This window comes from Macaca thibetana, chromosome 14 (genome assembly GCF_024542745.1).
Source record: "Macaca thibetana thibetana isolate TM-01 chromosome 14, ASM2454274v1, whole genome shotgun sequence".
In the NCBI taxonomy this organism is placed as follows: Eukaryota; Metazoa; Chordata; class Mammalia; order Primates; family Cercopithecidae; genus Macaca; species Macaca thibetana.
Genome location: NC_065591.1, coordinates 114,460,268 through 114,481,036, shown reverse-complemented (window position 1 = coordinate 114,481,036; position 20,769 = coordinate 114,460,268). Strand labels below are relative to the sequence as shown.

The following is a 20,769-nucleotide window of genomic DNA, read 5'->3' as shown; positions in this document are numbered from 1 at the left end:
CATGTAGAGACAGCCATCTAGTGGGACATCTTCCCCCGCCCACAAGGGGCGATTCATCAACTTCTTCAGGGAGTGAGGGCTTCTGTGATCACAAATGTGTCTACCTTTTCTCTAAAGTGTGTGGCCAGATCACATGGTCCTCATGGTCCACTCCAGCAACGAGACCCTGTTTTCCTATTCTAATCACAATGTAGGCTCTGCTGTCTGACTATATATATGTTGGTGATCCCCAAAATGAGACAACTGCTACCTGTGGGTGATGACACAGGCAAATCGAGTCAAAGGCTTGTCCAAATGACTTTGGCTTCTATAACTGCTGGATGGAACCTTACAGACGTTTCTGCATTCCTTCTTTCTGATATAGTCAGCTTTTCCCGTTTCCTTAGTGCTGGCCAGCACTTCACATTTGCTTCTAGTGGCCCTGACAAGGTTAATACGTGGAATGGTGGTATGATCCTTCCCATCTCTTTTCCTATTGTTCCTTCATTCAAATCCTGGGCTCCAGCCACAATGGTCCACTCTCTTGATCCTCAACATGCTTGAACTTTCAGCTTGCCTCTATTTGTACTGTTCAACAGCGACTCCCTGCCTCCTTCCATCTCCAACCTTTCTTGAAAAAGTTAACACGTACTGAGCACTCATTATATGCCAGTTATTGTGCCAGCCTTATTTTATTATTTTCTTTTATCTTTGTGACAAACTACAAAACAGATACAACTATGGGCATTATTCCTACTTTAGAGAGAAAATTTCCTCCTATGTCTGTGGAACAACCTTCCTTATGAGCCTAGGTTCAAATGTTGGAAGTAACTGTCAGTACTGCTCATCTGACTCTTCCCAGCCTTGAATTTTTGTATATCTTTTATAATTTGGTGTCCTTTCTTCCCAAGAGATCATGGAACCCTTGGAGATAGCAAGGGCAATGCCTCATATTTAATAAATAGGTTCTCAGTGAATCCTGGTTAGAGTTGGGGGTGTGACCCTAACAATCGGCCTTACCTGCATGGGCTGGCAGATGATAGTAAGAGGAGTCGTCTCCCCGAGCCCCTGGTCCTCATACGGCTGCCTCTCCAATACTCCATCCCCAAATGTGAGAGAGTTGGACGATGATGTATTTAAGATTGAGTAAGAACTGCAGAGGAAGATAAGGAAGGTGTGAACGCTCTGGCCAGCAGTCATCAGCACTTCCTCCTGGGCTCAACAGGAGTGTGGGAATTAACTCAACGCCCTCTGTGGGTAGTGCAATGATAAGGGAAGCTGAGCCGGCGTGGTCCCATTCCTAAAGGAAGAATACCTTCTTTTATACTGAAGACTTGCAGTTAATAAATTAGAGGTAGGCTGGGCGTGGTGACTCACACCTGCACTTTGGGACGCCAAGGCAGGTGGATCACTTGGGGTCAGGAGTTCGAGACCAGCCTGGCCAACATGGCAAAACCCCACCTCTACTAAAAATACAAAAAATCAGCTGGGCGTGGTCATGTGTGCCTGTAGTCTCAGCTACTCGGGAGGCTGAGGTATGAGAACCGCTTGAACCTGGGAGGTAGAGGTTGCAGTGAGCCAAGATCGCACCACTGCACTGCAGCCTGGGCGGTAGGGTGAAACTCCATCTCAAAAAGAAATAAAAATAAAAATAAGTAAATAAATAAATTAGAGGTAGATGGATTTCTGCACTGAGGACAGATATATTCATTCCTTTGGGCAGGGATGGGTCCTAGTGATTTTGTGCCATGCATGGTTCACGCCAAAGACAAGTTCAAGAATAACAATGTATCAATTATTTGTTTGCAGCTATTTTTCTGGTTCAAAAGAAATCTATGATCCCTGTTGCCTTTAATATTTCCCGTGGTAATTTCCATCTGAAGTGAAGAGTGATAGGGGGGTCTTTTCACCATCTCCACCACTTAGCCAGTGGCTCCTAATGGTCAAGGAAACATTGTGCCAAAGTCCCCTATTCTACCCTCTTCAGTCTCCAAACCCTATCTCCCCTCAATCACGCCTCCAACAAGATGATTACAAATAGAATTATTTCAGAGAAGACCATTCTCACCAGATGTTTAGAGCTGGGAGCCAAGAACTCTCATTTCTGAGTGTAACACTATAGCTACAGAAGCCTAAAAAGAGGTCTTGCTGAAAGGAAGACAGTCAAAACCTGCCAAGCTTAAATTGTTGTCAATAGTAAGACTTCCACAAAGCTTTATCTAATAAACATTGCAATTTAAATGTGGTTGTTAGGCAAATCCAGTGAACATCTTTGGAAATCACTGAGCAGAGTCCAGGGGAAACATTTAAATTTTATAGATTTCTTGCTTCTTTACAATTTGGGTAGCTATCTATCCCAGTTTGCTCCATATACTCCTGGCTTGCATCTGCTGACCCAGCAACCTGTCTGGGCTACCACCTGTTTTGGATTATTCACTTTTAACATTGTATTATCAGAATTTTATTTTAGAGATGGAGTGTTACTTTTGTCACCCAGGCTGAAGTGCAATGACACGATGTCGGCTCACTGCAACCTCCACCCTGAAGGTTCAAGCGATTTTCCTGACTCAGCCTCTGGAGTAGCTGGGATTACAGGCGTGTGTCACCATGCCCGGCAATTTTTGTATTTTTAGTAGAGACGGGGTTTCACCATGTTGGCCAGGTTGGTCTCGAACTCCTGAACTCAGGTGATCTGACCACTTGGCCTCCCGAAGTCATCCTGGGATTACAGGCGTGAGCCACCGCACCTGGCCCAGAATTTTATTTTTGAAAATAACTTTTTATATTCACAAATATAATACAGCTAACTGGTTGTTGGTAAATTTTTGTTCCAAAAATTATGTGATTTTAACTATCTTAGCACCCTGTTCACTTTCAGAAGTGGCTGCTTTTTCACTAGAAGTGACAGACTCGTTCTATCTACTTATAAACGAAGGTCTCAGAAGTCTCATGCCCTGAAAAACTGATTTTGAATACTTGTGCATATCAGAATCACCAGGGGACTTTAAAAAAAAAAAACACTCATGCTGGGGTTCTGCTTCTCACAGGCTGTGATTCAGTAGGTCAGAGTGGGAACCAGGAAACCTGTATCAGTCCATCTGAATATGTTGCCAAGTGAAACCTGTTATGGAAAAATTTAAGTAACTGTAGCCCAAGGAAATCTTGTGCCGTTCACACGGTATAAGAGACCAGCTATTCTACTTTATTTTAAACTAAGACCCTTCCAAACATCACACAGTTCAAGAAAATCCAGTTTGGCTGGGCACGGTGGCTCACGTCTGTAATTCCAGCACTTTGGGAGGCTGAGGCAGGTGGATCACCTGGGGTCAGGAGTTCAAGACCAGCCTGGTCAACATGGTGAAACCCCGTCTCTATTAGAAATACAAAAATTATCTGGGTATGGTGGCACACACCTGAAGTCCCAGCTACTCAGGAGGCGGAGGCAGGAGAATCACTGGAACCCAGGAGGCGGAGGTTACAGTGAGCTGACATCACACCACTGCACTCCAGCCTGGGCGACAGAGTGAGACTCCATCTCAGAAAAAATAAAAAAATAAAAAAAAAAAAAAGAAAATCCAGTTTTATTGTCTGACTCATCAAAGCTTCAGGGTGCAAAACGTCTGGCTACCTAGAATTGTGCTGACATCTTGCGTGTACATGTCTGTTTCTTTACTTTATTGCAGCTGTGAAGATACTGATAGGATTCCTTCTCTCCCTCCTTCGGCTCCCATGGCAAGACGAATGCCAGCCTCTTTCCCTTCTTAACTGTCATTATAATCAAAGGACCTGACTCACTCTGAGACAGCGTGGAGCTGCCAGTTCCAGTAAGACAATAGTCAGATGCTTCTTGCTCAGAACAGTGGAGGGAGGAAGCCGGGTCTAAGATCCAGAACATCTCAAGCATCAGGAGAGCTGGTTTCTCCCTGCAAGGCCAGGCAGCTCACCCAGCTTCAGAGAACACAAGGAGGCTTCATCAACTTGCCTTACTTAGAACCAAGTAAGACACTCAAGTTAGTGTGGAGAGAACATATTTCCTTAGGAGGGACTCAGAGAACTGAGAAGCACTTGGCAGGGAGTGTTGTTAAACTCATTGACCCCCAATCATGACTTGTTGCCTGGATCCCCTGGGCAACTCCCACCATGCCAGCCAGGCCATGCTTGCCATTCCCCTGGGGTTCTACCTCCTGATGTCTATCCTGGGTTAGGAGTGAGAGAAGATCTGTCTTACAAGGAAGCTGGGCTCTGCCTCCTTGAGTCATTTAACCTCTGGGGTTAAATAGGAAAGTGCAGTTCATCTACAGGATTGCTTTTATGGAAGACACATGTCCTTTGATGAGCACTCAGTGAGGACTGGCAAACACAAGATAGACAAAAGTCATCATTATGCAAATGGTGATTTTATAGTCACCGCTATACACCAGACTCTGAACCATGTAAAGCGAAGCTCGGCATTGCAGTCTTCACAACAACCTTATGAGGTAAGTGCAATGATTAGTTCCATTTTCTAGATGAGCAAACAGAGGCTCAGAGAGGTAATGCAACTTGGCCAAGGCCACACAGCTGGTAAGTGGTAGAGTTATCGTTTAAATCCAAGACTATTGGAACCCAGTCTCAAATTCTTAATTACAATAAACTAATGCCTAACTTATTTCCCTACTTTGAACGGAGTTGGCTGGGGAAGCTGTTAGTTTAATTTCAGACATTGTTCTCACAGACATGACATCATGAGTAATCTCTCAAATAAAAGATGACACAAAGACCTCCCTGGGATGCACTGACCGAAGTCACTCAGGTTCACCTATACGTCAGCCTGAGCTGTAATTTAGGGAAGAGTGGGCTTGGATGGAGTGAACTCTAAGAGATCAGCACTGCTTCTCACATACATCCTTTTTTTTTTTTTTGAGACAAAGTCTTGCTCTGTTGCCCAGGCTGGAGTACAGTGGTGTGATCTTGGCTCACTGCAACCTCCACCTCCCAGGTTCAAGTGATTCTCCTGCCTCAGCCTCCTGAGTAGCTGGGACTACAGGCGTGTGCCACCACGCCCAGCTGATTTTTTTTTAAATTTTTAGTAGAGATGGGGTTTCACCATGTTGGTCAGGCAGGTCTTGAACTCCTGACCTCAAGTGATCCACCCACCTTGGCCTCCTAAAGTGCTGGGATTACAGACGTGAACCACCGCACCTGGCCATACACCCACTTTTAAGAAAGAGATCTGATAAAACAGCAACTCCAAGTACTGTAAAATAAAAAATAATAGATCTGAGAACTATGCTTTGTCAGGCAAATAATCTTTTAGTTCTCAGTTTATTCATGCAATTTTGCTTTCCTTGTTGTTATAGGGATTAAAATGGAGACTTTGGAAACCCAGCTTATATATTTTGATCTTCCAAAGCACTTCTGAAAAAGCAAATGTTTGGGGAACATGAGACAACTCTGACCTCTAATTTTGTGCCATCCGGTTCTGCAGGCTCATGGGCTGGGCTGAGGTGGGAGTGGAGTGAAAGAGAGGGGAAGGGATTGCTGGGTGGGGTTATTGAGGAAGAAAATATTATTTCCCGTCTTTGGATTTGTGTATCCAGGATCCAGTCTGCCTTAGCAACGTTCTTCAAATGGCATAAAGGTCTTGCTGTCTGCTTACCCATGAAATATCCAGGTGCTGCATTCATCAGCCTTGGTAATGTAATTCTCAGGCAGGAGCCCAGAGCAGCCGGTGGTTAAGGACGTGCCGTAGATCCAACCCTCACTGGTGCTGGTCTGCTCCATTGGAGACATGAAGATGAAGTCCCCGGGGACCAGCTCCAGCTCGTCGTCATTTTGTGGGGTATAGGGGTAGATGACCTGTAATGTCTGAAAAAGGAAGAGAGGGTGAGTAAGCCCCAGGCCTCACCGTTCTCCTGAGTGCCTTTAGGGCAGGACTGTGTGTTCTGCATTAATACTGCACACCTCCAGGGGGCGATGTGCCCTGAGTAGATGTGAATTCCTATCAGAGAGCACGTCTCTCTTCAGAGTACTGCAGGTGTATGCCTGGTGCTAGAAATGGTTCCGTACTTTTCTTCAGGCATGTCTAGATTTCCCATCAGGATTCAAGTATCGTTTTTGGAAACTGACCTGAAATCCTGTAGGCTCGCTGGCCAACTGCTATATAAATGGACTTGGACCTAGTTTCCCTTGCTTCATCTGATAGTCACCATGATAGACACTTGAAACCCAGCTCATGGAAGCTCATGGAAAGCCAGTCTTCCATATGGGGGTTACGGATGGGCCAGGTGGAGTGTCTCTCCTATAGGAAGGCTCAGGGAATGAAGTACCCCTCTTTCTATGTAACTTAGCTCTTTATTTAAGAATTATTATTATTATTTTGAGATGGAGTTTCACTCTTATCGCCCAGGCTGGAGTGCAATGCTACAATCTCAGCACACTGCAGCCTCTGCCTCCTGGGTTCAAGTGATTCTCTTGCCTCAGCCTTCCTGGTAGCAAGGATTTCAGGCAGCCGCCACCACACCTAGCTAATTTTTGTATTTTTAGTAGAGACAGCGTTTCACCATGTTGGCCAGGCTGGTCTCGAACTCCTGACCTCAGGTGATCCCCCTCTCTCGGCCTCCCAAACTGCTGAGATTACAGGTGTGAGTCACCACGCCTGGCCAACTTAGCTCTTTAAACCAGACATGGTTCTTGCCTTAAAGGAGATTTATTTAAACCTATAGTTTTAACAAAGATCCTGAAAGAAAAATGTCTAGACATCAGTGTCTGTGTCAGCATGTAGCCAGCTTTCATCAGATGGAGAAAACGTTCTTACTTTGTGCTCCAAAACAGCCCCTAGGCCAAAAACAGGCCATGCCAGTTGGCCATTTATTCTTCTTTTTGCCTTCCTTCCCTGGGATGTATTAACATCACAGATACAGGCATGAAGGTGCTGTAGAAAACATTTATTTTAGTATTTTTTGTTACTAATAGTGGGAGACCTCAATAGTAAGGAAAATATTTCCTATATTATTTGCTTCACAAGGGACATAAAGATGGAGAAAGCTATAATAGCTTTCACTGTTTCCTAGGGTCTCAAAGCCATTAGTTGGATGCTATGTATTCTGGTCTCCACTTGCATATTTCTAACTTTGGCTTCAGTTTTCTCATCTATAAAAGAATACTTAAGACTATAAAAGTTAAATGAGACAATCTAAGAAAACACCTTAGGACAGAGCCTTGTGCACCGAAGGGGCATAATTATTATTTGTTTATTTATTTATTTATTTATTTATTTATTTATTTATTGAGATGGAGTTTTGCTCTTGTTGCCCAGGCGGAAGTGCGATGGCGTGATCTCGGCTCACTACAACCTCTGCCTCCCAGGTTCAAGGGAGTCTCCTGCCTCAGCCTCCTGAGTAGTTGGGATTACAGGCATGAGCCACGACGCCTGGCTAATTTTGTATTTTCAGTAGAGACGGGGTTTCTTCATGTTGGTCAGGCTGGTCTTGAACTCCTGACCTCAGGTGATCCTCCCGCCTCAGCCTCCCAAAGTGCTGGGATTATAGGCGTGAGCCGGGGCGTAATTATTTCTAGCAGAGTACCCGATCTCCCAGGTCACATCCTTCCTTCCAGCCGACCCTGATCCCTGGACCCTGCGCTGGGTAGGCCTGTGAACTAATTGGCTCGATGTCAAGGTGATACACCAGAACATGTTATGAAGAGAGAATTTCCTTCTGGAAATCTCTAAAGAAAGGAGCCTTTAAGGTGTGATTCTTTTCGGAGGATGAGAGTGATTGTGCAGGGAGCTCATCTGTACTGCTGTATTTCTGATTCTCCTTTTATGTAGGGCGCCTGTTTGTTTCTCTAATTCTGACTCCAGCATCTTTCAGTTCTAGATCTTCCTGCTCTGATTCCTTCCTTATTCTTCCTGTCCCTCTGCCTCATACACACTTAAACCACTTCTCCAAACAAGCCAGGAAGGTTTTCTGTGGGATTGTTAAATCAGCTTAAAGGAAAAAAAAAATTCACGCAAAATCTCATAAACTGCAAAGCTAAATGTGTGACGTCCCATGAAAAGGAACATTCTTTTTTTTCTGGGACAAGGTGGAGAAAGGCACCGAGTCACAGGGAAACAAGCCTAAACTCGTGTTCCTTAAATGTTCAAGCACAGCATGGTCTTGGCTAATAATGCCTTTGGCCCAGTAGTGCCTTTCCCCTTGAGAAACTCAATGCGATTTCAGAGAAGTCCTCACTTGTTCTATCACACAGGGGAGGTGGGTATTCATTCTATTTCTAGGTTATCCCCAGGAAAACTGAGGCACAGCAAAAGGTAGAGACAATATGTCCTAGGCATAGGGAAGCTGGACAATAAGTAGCTTTGATTTATTGCATGAAAAATAAAAGAATTAAGGCATTGTAGCAAATCTAAAATTATAACTGGGACCCATGTCCCCACTGCCCTTTCTCATTCACCAAAAGCAGATTCAGAACCTTAGCCTAAGTTTGAGAGATATGAGAACACAAGCCTAATTTATATTACATTCTACTTATTTTGTTTTATGTTTGCCATCTACTTGTAAGAACTCTTCTTTTTTTTTTTTTTTTTTTTTTCTTTTTTGGTGAGATGGAGTCTTGCTCTGTTGCCCAGGCTGGAGTGCAGTGGCATGATCTTGGCTCACTGCAACCTCTGCCTCCCGGACTCAAGCGATTCTCCTGTCTCAGCCTCCGGAGTAGCTGGGACTACAGGTGTGTACAACCAAACCTGGTTAATTTTTGTGTTTTTAGTAGAGACAAGGTTTTACTGTGTTGGCTAGGCTGGTTTCCAACTCCTGACCTCAGGTGATGCGCCCGCCTCGGCCTCCCAAAGTGCTGGGATTACAGGTGTAAGCCACTGTGCCTGGCCTGTATTCTAAGAACCCTTGAATCCAGGACCAGCGCCGTGGCTCATGCTTGTAATTCCAGCATTTGGAATGCCGAGGCGGGCGGATCACGAGGTCAGGAGATCAAGACCATCCTGGCTAACATGGTGAAACCCCGTCTCTACTAAAAATACAAAAAATTAGCCGGGCGTGGTGGTGGGCACCTATAGTCCCAGCTACTCAGGATGCTGAGGCAGGAGAATGGTGTGAACCCAGGAGGCGGAGGTTGCAGTGAGCCGAGACTGCACCACTGCACTCTGGCCTGGGTGATAGAGCAAGACTCCATCTAAAAAAAACCAAAACGAACTCTTGAATCCACCTCAGGTATGTTTTTCCTCCCTTACTGCAGTGGGAGGAAACTCAGTTTGCTGGATGAAAGGCAGCCACAGCCCTGTGTGAATACAGGAGCTGAAATGTCTTTGGAGCCCTTTTTATTCTCACTCACAGTAATAGCTGCGGCAATTTTTTGTTGCTGTTGCACCCACCTTGTGCTGGGTATTACATTAGAGCCTTTCCATACATCTTCTTTATTTAGTCTTCATAACCATCTAGCAAAACATTGTCACCATTTTACAGATGAGAAAACTAAGGACTGGAGATCTGTACAAGCTGTCAAAGTGAATTTAACCCTTGCTAAAGTGATGGAGCCAGGATTTGAAGCCAAGTGTGCTGGACTCCAAAATTGATGCTTTTTGGATCACCCTGTACTTCCTCTGGATTTCTATTGGTTGGTATATTAAACTGGCATGGCCCAACGTAATCACTAACATGAAAGAGCCTATGTGAAATACAAATGAGGATCTGCGTGTCCAAATCGAGTGAGAATCTAAACAGCAGAGGGATGAGGCCTTGGAGTTTTCCTCAGCATCATGGTGCCTTGCCAGAGTGTCCTTGCCTAAACCACTCTCCTTCTCTGGACATCTGTCCCCTCACTAGAACAGTCAATCAAAACTGCCTCCTGGGGGCACGTTGAAGAAGGCAGGTAAGAAGAGGGTTCAGGTAGGACCGAAAGACCTCACGGGAGAGGTCCAGTCCAAAGGGGCCGAGGAGAGCTTTATCAGAACGAACGGTAATAAATGAGCTTTTACAAATAAGAGATAAAAGAGGCCAAGTTATTTTTAGAACATAATTCACGTGGGCGCTTGCTGCCTTTTTCCTTCCATGCCAGTTGAGCAGAATGTGGGTCAGGCAGAAAACCAATTACCCTTTGAGTTAACTGGAGGACGGTGTTGATTAGAGGATATTCCTTGTAAAATTCCACTGCCACCTTCCTTCTCTTAGAAAGGTGACTTCTCAGAGGTCATCTGCATGCAACCCTTGACTTTTTTTTTCTTTGCCCTCAGAAGGAGTCCAACCAGCCACACCTCCTTTGTTATCTTCAGGGCTAGTTCTAAGTGACTCTAGGAGATGTCAGAGTTCTTTTTTTTCTTTATTGAGACGGAGTCTCGCTCTGTCACCCAGGCTGGAGTGCAGTGGTGCGATCTTGGCTCACTTCAAGCTCTGCCTCCCGGGTTCACGTCATTCTCCTGCCTCAGCCTCCCGAGTAGCTGGGACTACAGGCGCCCGCCACCTTGCCCGGCTAATTTTTTTGTATTTTTAGTAGAGACGGGGTTTCACCGTGTTAGCCAAAATGATCTCAATCTCCTGACCTTGTGATCCGCCCGCCTCGGCCTCCCAAAGTGCTGGGATTACAGGCGTGAGCCACCGAGCCCGGCCTGAGATGTCAGAATTCTCAAGATCGATCAGGCCCAGTCTGCTCAAGGCATCTTACAGAAACCTGCATCAAATGACTCAAAAGGAGGACATCACGTTCCCATGAGCAGAGTCAGACAAAGCTGCATGCCCCTGACACTCACAGGCGCACGCTGAGCCCTGAACCTCTGATTCGTGGGTTGGCTCTTCTACCACTTCCAAAACAATGAGCTTGTCTGCTCTCAGCCCTGGGTTTCTAACTGTTTTCTCATGGTTTTTTTTTTTTTAAAGAAGCCTCAAAGAGAGTTAAAAGGCTATGCAAACTAACAGAAATACCAGTTCTTTGGCTGCTTGAAAAATTGGGAAATAAATGTTAAGTATTGCTTCATAAATGTAGTTAAGTTGGAAGGCACATTTTTAACACACGATGAGGTCTCTTGTGGGTGGGGAGAGATACAGTCTCACTATGCTGCCCAGGCTGGTATGGAACTCCTGGTGTCAAGCAATACCTCTGCCTCAGCCTCCCAAAGTGCTGGGATTATAGGTGACAGCCACTATGCCTGGCTATGATGTAGTTTCGTTTCAGACAGGTTGCCCCTCTTTATTGGTCAAAATACTTGGGCTCTCGCTTTATCTCTGGCCTTAAGTTACTAAGACACCAATGTTTTTGTGTCTCAGCTTCTCCTTCAGGATAGAAAAAAGACAATATCGGCCAGGTGCGGTGGCTCATGCCTGTAATCCCAGCACTTTGGAAGACCGAGGCGGGCAGATCACCTGAGTTCAAGACCAGCCTGGCCAACACAGTGAAACCCTGGTGCTACTAAAAATACAAAAAATTAGCCCAGTGTGGTGGCGGGCACCTGTAATCCCAGCTACTTGGGAGGCTAAGGCAGGGGAATCGCTTGAATCCGGGAGGCAGAGATTGCAGTGAGCCAAGATCACACCATTGCACTCCAGCCTGGGCAACAAGGAGTGAAACTCCATTTAAAAAAAAAAAGGCAATATTATGCTTCCAAGATGTCACATACTTGTCTAGAAGGCAATGTTGATTCCCTCAAAGGAAGGATGGTAGGGCTGTGCCAATCTTTCTTCAGTTTTCTCACTCAGGCCTCCCACTGGGATGTGCAAAGACTCTCACAACAGGTGGTTTGAGTTTTCTTTTCATGCGTGTCTGTCCTCAGAGCTCCTTGAGGACAGGACCACATTTAAAAATTCCAGTATGCAACATGGTACTTCGCATGACACAGATACACAGCAAATATATGTTGATTATGTCTTTGCAAGGTTTTTGTTTTTGTTTGTATTTATGTGCTCTTCAACTCACCTAAGGTCAAAATGATGTCTTCCATTAACACCATAAATTTATATAATATTAAAAATTTTCCAATATATTTTTTATTTATTCTCTCTCATTTCATTTCTTTTTCGCTGGGGTAAGATTGGCAGGGGAGACAGAACTATGTTACCCAGATGAGCCACTTGTGACCCAGAAAGGAGGGAGGCACGCTGGAAGCCTCCCAGGGAGCCAGGCAGAGGCTGGACACAATCCTGGGCCAACAGACTCTCCATTAGGTGCTTGCTCCATTTTTCCCCTGTAGGTACCCATCTCCCTGCAGCAGCGAGCTGCTGACTCTGATCGCATCCCTGCACCTGGTAGCTTCTGGAACCACAGTGAGACATTACCTCATGGTTAGCAAATCGGATATCCCGAGAAAATATGGTAGCCACCCAGTCACACCCTAGCTTGACGTCAATGTTCTGGGCCAGTTTCTCTAGGGTGGGTAGGTGGCTGGCTTGGAAGTGGTAAGCCAGGGTCACATGTAGCTGCTTCTTATGAGGTTCCACATGCACTTCTGGAAAAAGGAAGAAAAAAGTCAGTAATTAAAAGGTGGCGATCATAGCAATGGTGAAGACTTAAGGAAAGGCTTAGAAAGGTACCCTGAGAAATTTTCTGCTTCCCACATAACAAGGAAGACAAAAGATGTTTCTCTCCTTCACAGCAGTAGAATAAGGGGGTAAGGAGAAGGCAAGAGATTCCGAACCAAGCCACTGTTCAAGAGATAAAGAGCCACCGTACGGCTTTCCTCTAGGAGCTATGGGTTGGCTGAGGGCAGTCCTTTTAGTTAAGTCCTCTCACAACCATTCCAGTGGCTGGTCACCAGCCCCACCATTCAGACGAGGGTACTATGACCTACAGTGATGAAATAATTTGTGTAGAAATACAAAGCATGTTTTGTAACTGCATGACTCCCAAGGCTATATTCCCTTCATTTTGGAGCTAGGTCTCTTAGCTTCTGGGTGAGATGGATGGAGAAATGAGGGGAAAAAGATGGATATTTTCAAAGTTTAATGCAGGGTTTCTCTCAACAGCATTTTGGGTTGAATACTTATTTTTTGTGGGAGGCTGTCCTGTGCATTATAGGGTGTTTCACAGCATCCCTGGCCTCTACCCACAAGAAGTCAGCAGCACTCTCCAAGCTGTAACAGCCGAAAATGACCTCAGACATTGCCAAATGTACCCTGGGAGGCAAAATCACCCTTAGTTGAGACATACTCATTTAAAGTATACGGACTTATTCTAAGATACCCCAAGAGACAAAACAAAACAACCCTACCTACATGAGGGAATGGCTTTTTAAATTTTCTTTCTCTTGTACTTTTTTTTTTTTTTTTGAGACAGGGTCTTGCTCTGTTGCCCAGGCTAGAGTTAAGTGGCATGATCACAGCTCACCACAGCCTCAACCTCCTGGGCTCAGGTGATGTTCCCACCTCAGCTTCCTGAGTAGCTGGGATTACAGGTGTGAACCACCATGCCTGGCCTCTTTTGTATTTTCAGTGAGGGAGAATCATCTATTGTACAAGCTAGAATAATGAAGAAGTTGCAACTAGAAGAAATTAGGGAATTTGAGAATTTAAGGGGCTTGGTCAAGTCACACAGATAATTAGTGGCCCAAGATAGAAGCAGAAATTGAGCATTTCGGTTTTAAGTACTTTTTCTTTTATACTGCATTGCCTTTCTTTGGTGTAAGTCCCATGAGACAAGGTTTTTGTCTCTTGCTTATACTGTGTCCTTACTCAGCATATCATGCAGGTTTTCAGTACTTGTTAAATGAATAAATGCACATGAATGAATCTCCTTTGACCACTTTGAATGGAGGACGACACTAAATCTTCTTGATTATATCTGGGCCTGCCAACAACTGGAGAATACCAAGTTCCAGGGCAAAGACATGGTGGCCGGCTTTCCATGCTAGGTAATAAGGAGCTGGACCAGCTAAGCTGTGCAGGGTCATCCAGTTCTCCACATCTCCACCAGGGGGCCACACAACAGCAGAGAAACGAAGCTGGCCAAGTTCTTCATGACAGCAGCATCTTGGAGAGGGACTGGCTCTTCCCACCTCCCACGGGGAAAGCTGGGGCTTCGACTGCTTCTCGCTCAGTATGCACTCCAAGAATCTGCTGCGGCCCTGGCTGAGGCTTGCTTTTCTCATTTGTGAAGGATTTGGGTTTTGCGGCTTTGACATTAGTTTTGGTCCTTGTGGGGATTTAGTGGTTCTGACGATAACTACTGTGTGATGAGAGAAAGCCATTTCCTTGAGATTGAGGGATAAGAACAGGAAATAATTTGCCTCTCTGTTATGCTCTTTCTCTGAAATATTAAGCTCCTATGAAATGTCAGGTTTCACTGAAGTCAGGACCCAGAGACTAGTCCCGTTGCTGAGGGAGAGGAAGAGGTGGGGGTGGGGGTTGCGGAGTCTAAAGAGGCCCCCTCCCCAGGTACAGAGGGGTCTTAAGGTCCTTGTGTTCCTTCCGAGAGCGCTGTGATCCTGCAGTGATGCTGAGCCCCCATCACACTCATAAGTCCCAAGCCCTGTGTGGGGCTTTTCTGGTAAAGAGGAATCTCAGGCCCCCAAAGGGCCTGAAATGGTGATGAAAATAGCAGCAGGGAACAATGGCAGGTGCGGGATAGGCCAAAAGGCTAAGGAGCAAACTGTGTGGCTTTGCTCAGGTCTTCCCCCTCTCTGGCACTCCATAAAATTATGGGTAGGGGAGTTCCAGGTCTCCTCCAGCTTTGCACTCAGCACTTGGCTTCCACTGTGCATCCTGCACCGTCCACTCTGGCCAGGGCAGCCTCCCCACTGTCCTCTGCTCACACCCTCCTCATGCCTGCCTGCCTGTGCTCCTGCCACCCGCCCACCTGCCGATATTTCCTCCATTGTCCTGATCAACATCGTCTCAGGGCAAGTTTCCTTCCTTTCGTGAAGGTGGAACCACCCCTTTCTCTTTTCAGAGCTGATGTTACACAGGGCCCGGCCAGGAGAAACCACTTCTTGTTCTCTTCCCTGTTGCACTCCTCATGTAGGAGGAATCCTCATAGTAGGTGACCAGTAAGTACCTGCCAATTGTGATTTCATGCTGGAGGGAGCCAAGAGGCTCTCCCCGCACCAGGTTGTCTGTCTGTTTCCCTGCTGTCATTGAGCTAAGTGAGCTTGTCCACACCTGTAGCCAGACACGAGAGCTTTGCAAACTTCTCCCTCTTGTCACCTCCATCGTGTCTCCTGCCTCGAGCTTTAAGCTAATTCCTTTGACAGGAAATCTCAGGTGCCCTGAGCTAAAAGCTCCCATGAGAAGAGCAGGAGACATCTGGAAGGGGTTACATTTTTAGCAGACTCTTGGGGCTTGGGGTCCTATCTAATGGTGTTCAGCAAATTGAAGGGTATTGGCTCAGTGGATTTTATTGTGATATAATACGAAGTGCTTCCACTCTTCTCTCTATCCTGTGCTACCCACTGAGAAAAGATCTGGATTGTCGTGGAGTAAACAATGAGACCCAGATAAACACCTACATGGGCGGTAGCTTGGGAGGGAGAAGGGATGTTTCTTTAATTCTGAAATAGGAGGAGATGGTGGTGCTACAAAGAAATACATTTCTAGTTCCGTATGGAAGTCATTTGTGAAGCTTCAACTTGGGGGTTAGGTAATAAGCCTTAGATGGTCTCTCCAGGTTAGCAGAAAAGGAGTTGAACATTTTTACAAGGGAGCAAAAAGGCGTGGGGTGCTGCAGGACAAGGCTGCTTTTTTGTCACACGTGCCCGTTCCTGCAGGGCCCTCCACCTCCTGACCCCATCCTGCTCCTCTACCACCATTTCCTATCCCTTTTCCTTTCCAGCTCTTTGATTGACAGGGCCCAGGGCTGGCCTGGCAGCTGTTTGCTCACCGGTTTTGGATGCAGCCTCTGCAGCAAAGTCAGCAGCAAACTTCTTGAGGACCTCCGCACTGTCTTCCTTTACGAAGAGGCCGATGAAGTTGGAGGACGTATAGAGCTCCAGGGGCAGCGGGGCGGAGAACTTACATTTCCAGCGACTGACCGTGGTCTGCAGGGCTTCCCCCAGGGCATCCACCTTGCTGTCCTCGCACTGGCAGGGAAAACAGGGAGTCTTCACTTAGAGACGAGGGGAGATGGAAGTCTGCTGCTACTTAACATTGGCATCCTCTCCCCAGAGACTGGAGGAGGCTGATAATGCAATTACTTAACCACCACCCCCGTCTGTGGGGAGAGAGAGGAACTGCAGACCTCCAATTACTCAGACACAGATTACCCAACTGGTGGATTAATCTGGGGAACACGCAACCTCTTCCCTCCTTTCCTTGCTCTGAAGTGGCCCCTGTGAACCCAGCCAAAATGCTGTAGGACTGGTCGAGCACAAAGCAAGAAAGGGGAGCGAGATTGGGGAGATGTTGGTCAAAGGACACAAAACTTAAGAGACAGGAGAAATTAAGTTCAAGGGACCTATTATTATGCTATTAGTGTCTATAGTTAATCATAACGTATTGTATGCTTGAAAATTACGAAGAGAGTAGATTTTGTTCTCACCATAAATACATGATAAACATGCGAGGTAATGCATATACAATTAGCCTGGTTTAGGCACTCCACAATGCACACATTTATTCAACCATCATGTTATACACCATAAATGTATACAATTTTTATCAATTAGAAAAAATCAGGCTGGGCGCAGTGGCTCATGCCCGTAATCCCAACACTTTGGGAGGCTGAGGTGGGCGGATCACTTGAGGACTGGAGTTTGAGACCAGTCTGACCAACATAGTAAGACCCCATCTCTACTAAAAATACAAAAATTAGCCAGACGTGGTGGCGGGTGCCTGTAGTCCCAGCTACGCGGGAGGATGAGGCAGGAGAATCACTTGAATCTGGGAAGTGGAGGTTGCAGTGAGCCAAGATCACGCCACTGCACTCCAGCCTGAGTGACAGAGAGAGACTATATATCAATTAAAAAAAAAAAAAGAAAAAGAAAAAAAAAAAATCAAAGTTCTCCTTGCTTGTGAAAAAAAAAAAAAATGAAGGAATGTGACAGGAGAGAGTACAGCATCCCAGGAGAAGCTGTGTGTTTTCTACTACTTTGTATCATCTGTACCTTTTCTTTTCCTCTTAGATGATCAGAAGTTGACTCTACATCCACCCTCATGAGAGTTGGGAAGAATGAGTCCCAGAGAGCTGTGACATCATCCTCCTACCTTCCTGAGAGCATTGGAAAAAAGAATGAATGTCTCTCAAACTCTGAAGGGTTTTGAGAAAGATCCTGGGATGACTAAGAGGAAATGATAGTCACTTTGATTTTCAGGCTGAATGGTAAAAGAGAAGGTGTTAGGAACATATTATTACCTGAGAGAGAGAAAAAGAGAGAGAATATATCTGGGGAATAAAGCAAAATATTTTTTATAAAAATGTTTTAAAATGCAACCACTTTGTTTGGTCTTGAATGTATGGAGATAAATCAACTCTTCTGTATTACCACAGAGAGCTAAAGTACACAAAATGTATTTACATGTGTGATAGTGAGGGGGATGATATTTGGTCAGTAGAGGCCGGGCGCGGTGGCTCACACCTATAATCCCAGTACTTTGGGAGGCCAAGGTGGGCGGATCACTTGAGGTGAAGAGTTCAAGACTAGCCTGGCCAACATGGTGAAAACCCGTCTCTACTAAAAATACAAAAATTAGCCAGGCATGGTGGCGCATGCCTGTAATCACAGCTACTTGGGAGGCTGAGGCAGAAGAATCGCTTGAACTCGAGGGATGGAGGTTGCAGTGAGCTGAGATCATGCTACTGCACTCCAGCCTGTGTGACAGAGCAAGACTCTGTCTCTTAAAAAAAAAAAAAAAATTGTCAGTAGATAAGCTTCCTGACAGCTAGGATTATAGACTAGGTAACAATGGCAAGTAAATATCTTTGCATTCTCTAGAAATATATAGTGGGAAAAAAAAACCCCATGGATAGGAAATGGCTTTGCCTGTCTATAGACTACCTTTTTTGTTCCCTGCTCTTAGGTCCTCCTCTTTGGTTGTCGTAAGAGTGGAGAGGGTAGACAGCAAATGAGTGTGAAGCTAGATCAGTGATTCTATTCCAGCAGCCAGACCCGTGTGTCTCTCACAGAGGGTTACAATCTGGTGCTGCCCCCATCCTGGGGTGCTCCTGGGCCTCAGCAGATAAAACTAGGAAGCGTTGCGGTGAGGGGCTCATGGTGGACCTCACTGATCCCTTGAAGGTCCCTCCAGCTCTAAGAGCCCGTGACTATTCCTGCCATCTTCCTGTGAGGCTCCCCCTTTGTTCCAGGTCCCAAAGGGTCGGCTGGGATCCTGGGAGTCAGGCTTCCCAGGGGCGGGGGGGCTGCCGCTCACCATGAAGAACTGGCAGAGTGTGATGTGGGGAAAGATGTTGTGTGCCTTGTTCTTCCCACAGATCTGCTTCGACTGCTGCCAAAAGTCGGAAAGCTTCTGTGCTAAGGGGCCAGTGGGACGGAGGTAGAGGACGTACTCCCGGGGCAGGGGGTCATCCAGGAAGGGGTCACCGACGTGGGAGAATAACCTGTAAGACAGAAGTAAGCCAATGAGGTGTTGCTTGAGAATAACGGGAGGAAAAAAAGGACTGAGAGGCAGATCCACCCTCCATGTGCTCCGAATCCCCGGCATAGCGCGCAGGGAAGGGTTTTCATTCATGATTTAAAAATCTACTTCTGGAAACTCACACTTCACAATCAACTCTCGGATGCAGCAACTTCTGTCTTCCTTCTTGTCATATTGCCTCCTCATCCTACAACTCCCTAAAAAAGTCCTGAAACCACTCTCCAGGAAGCATTCTTGGATCAACTCCAAATCCTTTCTCAATCCACTAGGACCAACCCAGCCTGTCCCTCAGGTCAGCCTATAATTAAACCCATGTCCCTCCAAAGACAAGGGAAACTCCCAGAAAGGTAACCTTGTGGGATCCACCCTGGGTAGGGATACCCTGAAAGGTAAGTAGGGTACTTCTCTAAATTGATTTGCCCAGAATCCATACCCCTAAAATGAATCTTTAAGTGACTGGAGCGGGGACAGATCTTATGAGAGGGGCTCTATCTGGGAATTACTTAGAATTTTCTTTAAACAGCTCCAAGGAGAAATATACCCTGGGGCCAGGGCAGAGGAGGCAATTGACTTGATAAATGGCCTTGCCACAGTCTTTTGGCTCCTGTCTCTTCTGGAAGGGTCCACTAGAGAAAGTCTGCACCTCCCCACTCATCCACATGCACTTAGAGTTAATTATATGCTATTTTCTCAATTTGTTTATCTCATACCAACCAGTCACATGCTGCCTGAACACTTCTTCCTCCCGTGGATGCCAAGGCTTTTTGTCTGAAAGAAGAAATCAAATTTCTATTGTTAGTATTTTTAGCCTCCTCTCAGCTTTTCTCACTGCAGTGGCAAGAGCGAGTGTGAAGGAGGCGACATCATAGCCTGTGCTCTGCTCGCTACTCTGTGGTGGGGAGTAGACACCTGCAGCAGGTTTTCCCCCAGGGGTCAGATCGAGACATATGGAAGTTAGGACTTGTAATTAATTTCCATGTAATTAGCATCAGATTTGCATGCAGTCTGACAGCCCAGGCAGTCTATTTTCAGCAGTTTCCACATTAGAGTTTTATTTTTGCTTCTCTAAAGGTTGTCATGTCTTGCTTTTTCCTCCTTCCTCTTCACCCGCTCATTCTTACTGACCCAGATCCCCGAAAGAGCAGATTCTTGTTTTCAGCTCGTTTGGTAGAAAGTATTAGAAGTGGTGCTGATGGTTTTCTTTTTCTTTTTCTTTTGAGACAGAGTCTCACTCTGTCACCCAGGCTGGAGTGCAGTGATGTGATGATCATGGCTCACTGCAGCCTCGACCTCCCGCACTCAAGCAATCCTCCCACTGAGCCTCCCAGGTAGCTGGGACTACAGGTGCATGCCACCATATTTGGCTAATTTTTTATTTTTGCAGAGACAAGATCTCATTATGTTGCCCAGGCTGGTGCTGATTATTATTAAGACATAGGGCTAAATGCTTACAAGGACAATTGGTTTGGATTAATTCATTGCCTCCCTCCACCCACTTCCAACCACCACCAGGCTGGATCCATCATCTCCAAGTATTTTATAGACATCTTTGGGGACGAGTATCACTGGGTTAAAAGGAATGGCCACAGCAGTGCAGCTATCATTCCCATTTCTGGAGAAATGACTCAGAGCATAACTAACTGTGGCTAAGTATCCATAGGCCGGTTATAGCAGTGACGCCCTGTGTACAAACTTACAAGTGGAGCTCTTCTGAAATCATACACAGGTCTCCAAGAGCCAGATAGTTCTGGATTCGTATCTAGCCTTGCTATTCATCTATCCTTTCATTCATGCATTCATGCTTACATTTATTCAGCAAACATCTACTGAATTTCAACTATTTTGTCAGCACTGTGCTAGGCTCTAGGAATACAGTAATGAACAAGAGTTATGAGATCCCTGCCCTAAAGTAGTTTTCTGTTGAGTAGGCACGTAAATATTATTATACAGATAATGATTTAATTACACTGGCATTAAGTGCGGTGGAGGGAAAGCATAGGGGACATAAGAACATAGGACAGGGAGATCTAACCTGGTCTGAGGGGCTGGGGAAGGCTACACTAAGGAGGGAACATTTCAAGTGAAATCTGAGGGTGCAGACACATCTGGGTGGGGTGGATGGGGCGCGTGGCAGTTGCTGAGGTGGAAAACGCCTGGTACCTCTATTCTACGTGAGAGGTAATGATTAAATGAGCCAGTGTAGAGAAGGAGCATCCGACCCATCACAGGTGATCGATAGGTGCTCTTTCCTGTCCCTTCACACTACGTTGATTCAGGATCCTTGGGA

General features: G+C 45.9%; 1 protein-coding gene across 3 annotated transcripts in view; it reads right to left on the bottom strand.

The window, feature by feature from the left end:
* UBASH3B (ubiquitin associated and SH3 domain containing B) overlaps positions 1-20,769 on the bottom strand; it is a 158,234-nt gene that overhangs the window by 18,211 nt on the left and 119,254 nt on the right. For 2 of the 3 annotated variants that reach the window (XM_050755595.1, XM_050755594.1), the window contains exons 2-7: positions 19,193-19,250; positions 18,258-18,444; positions 15,772-15,970; positions 12,237-12,406; positions 5,618-5,826; positions 1,000-1,132 (exon numbers count right to left, since the gene is read on the bottom strand). In XM_050755595.1, coding sequence (XP_050611552.1) covers positions 1,000-1,132; positions 5,618-5,826; positions 12,237-12,406; positions 15,772-15,970; positions 18,258-18,444; positions 19,193-19,250 — 956 coding nt within the window. The remainder of the gene's footprint in view (positions 1-999; positions 1,133-5,617; positions 5,827-12,236; positions 12,407-15,771; positions 15,971-18,257; positions 18,445-19,192; positions 19,251-20,769) is intronic. The other variant, XM_050755593.1, reaches the window with a different exon arrangement.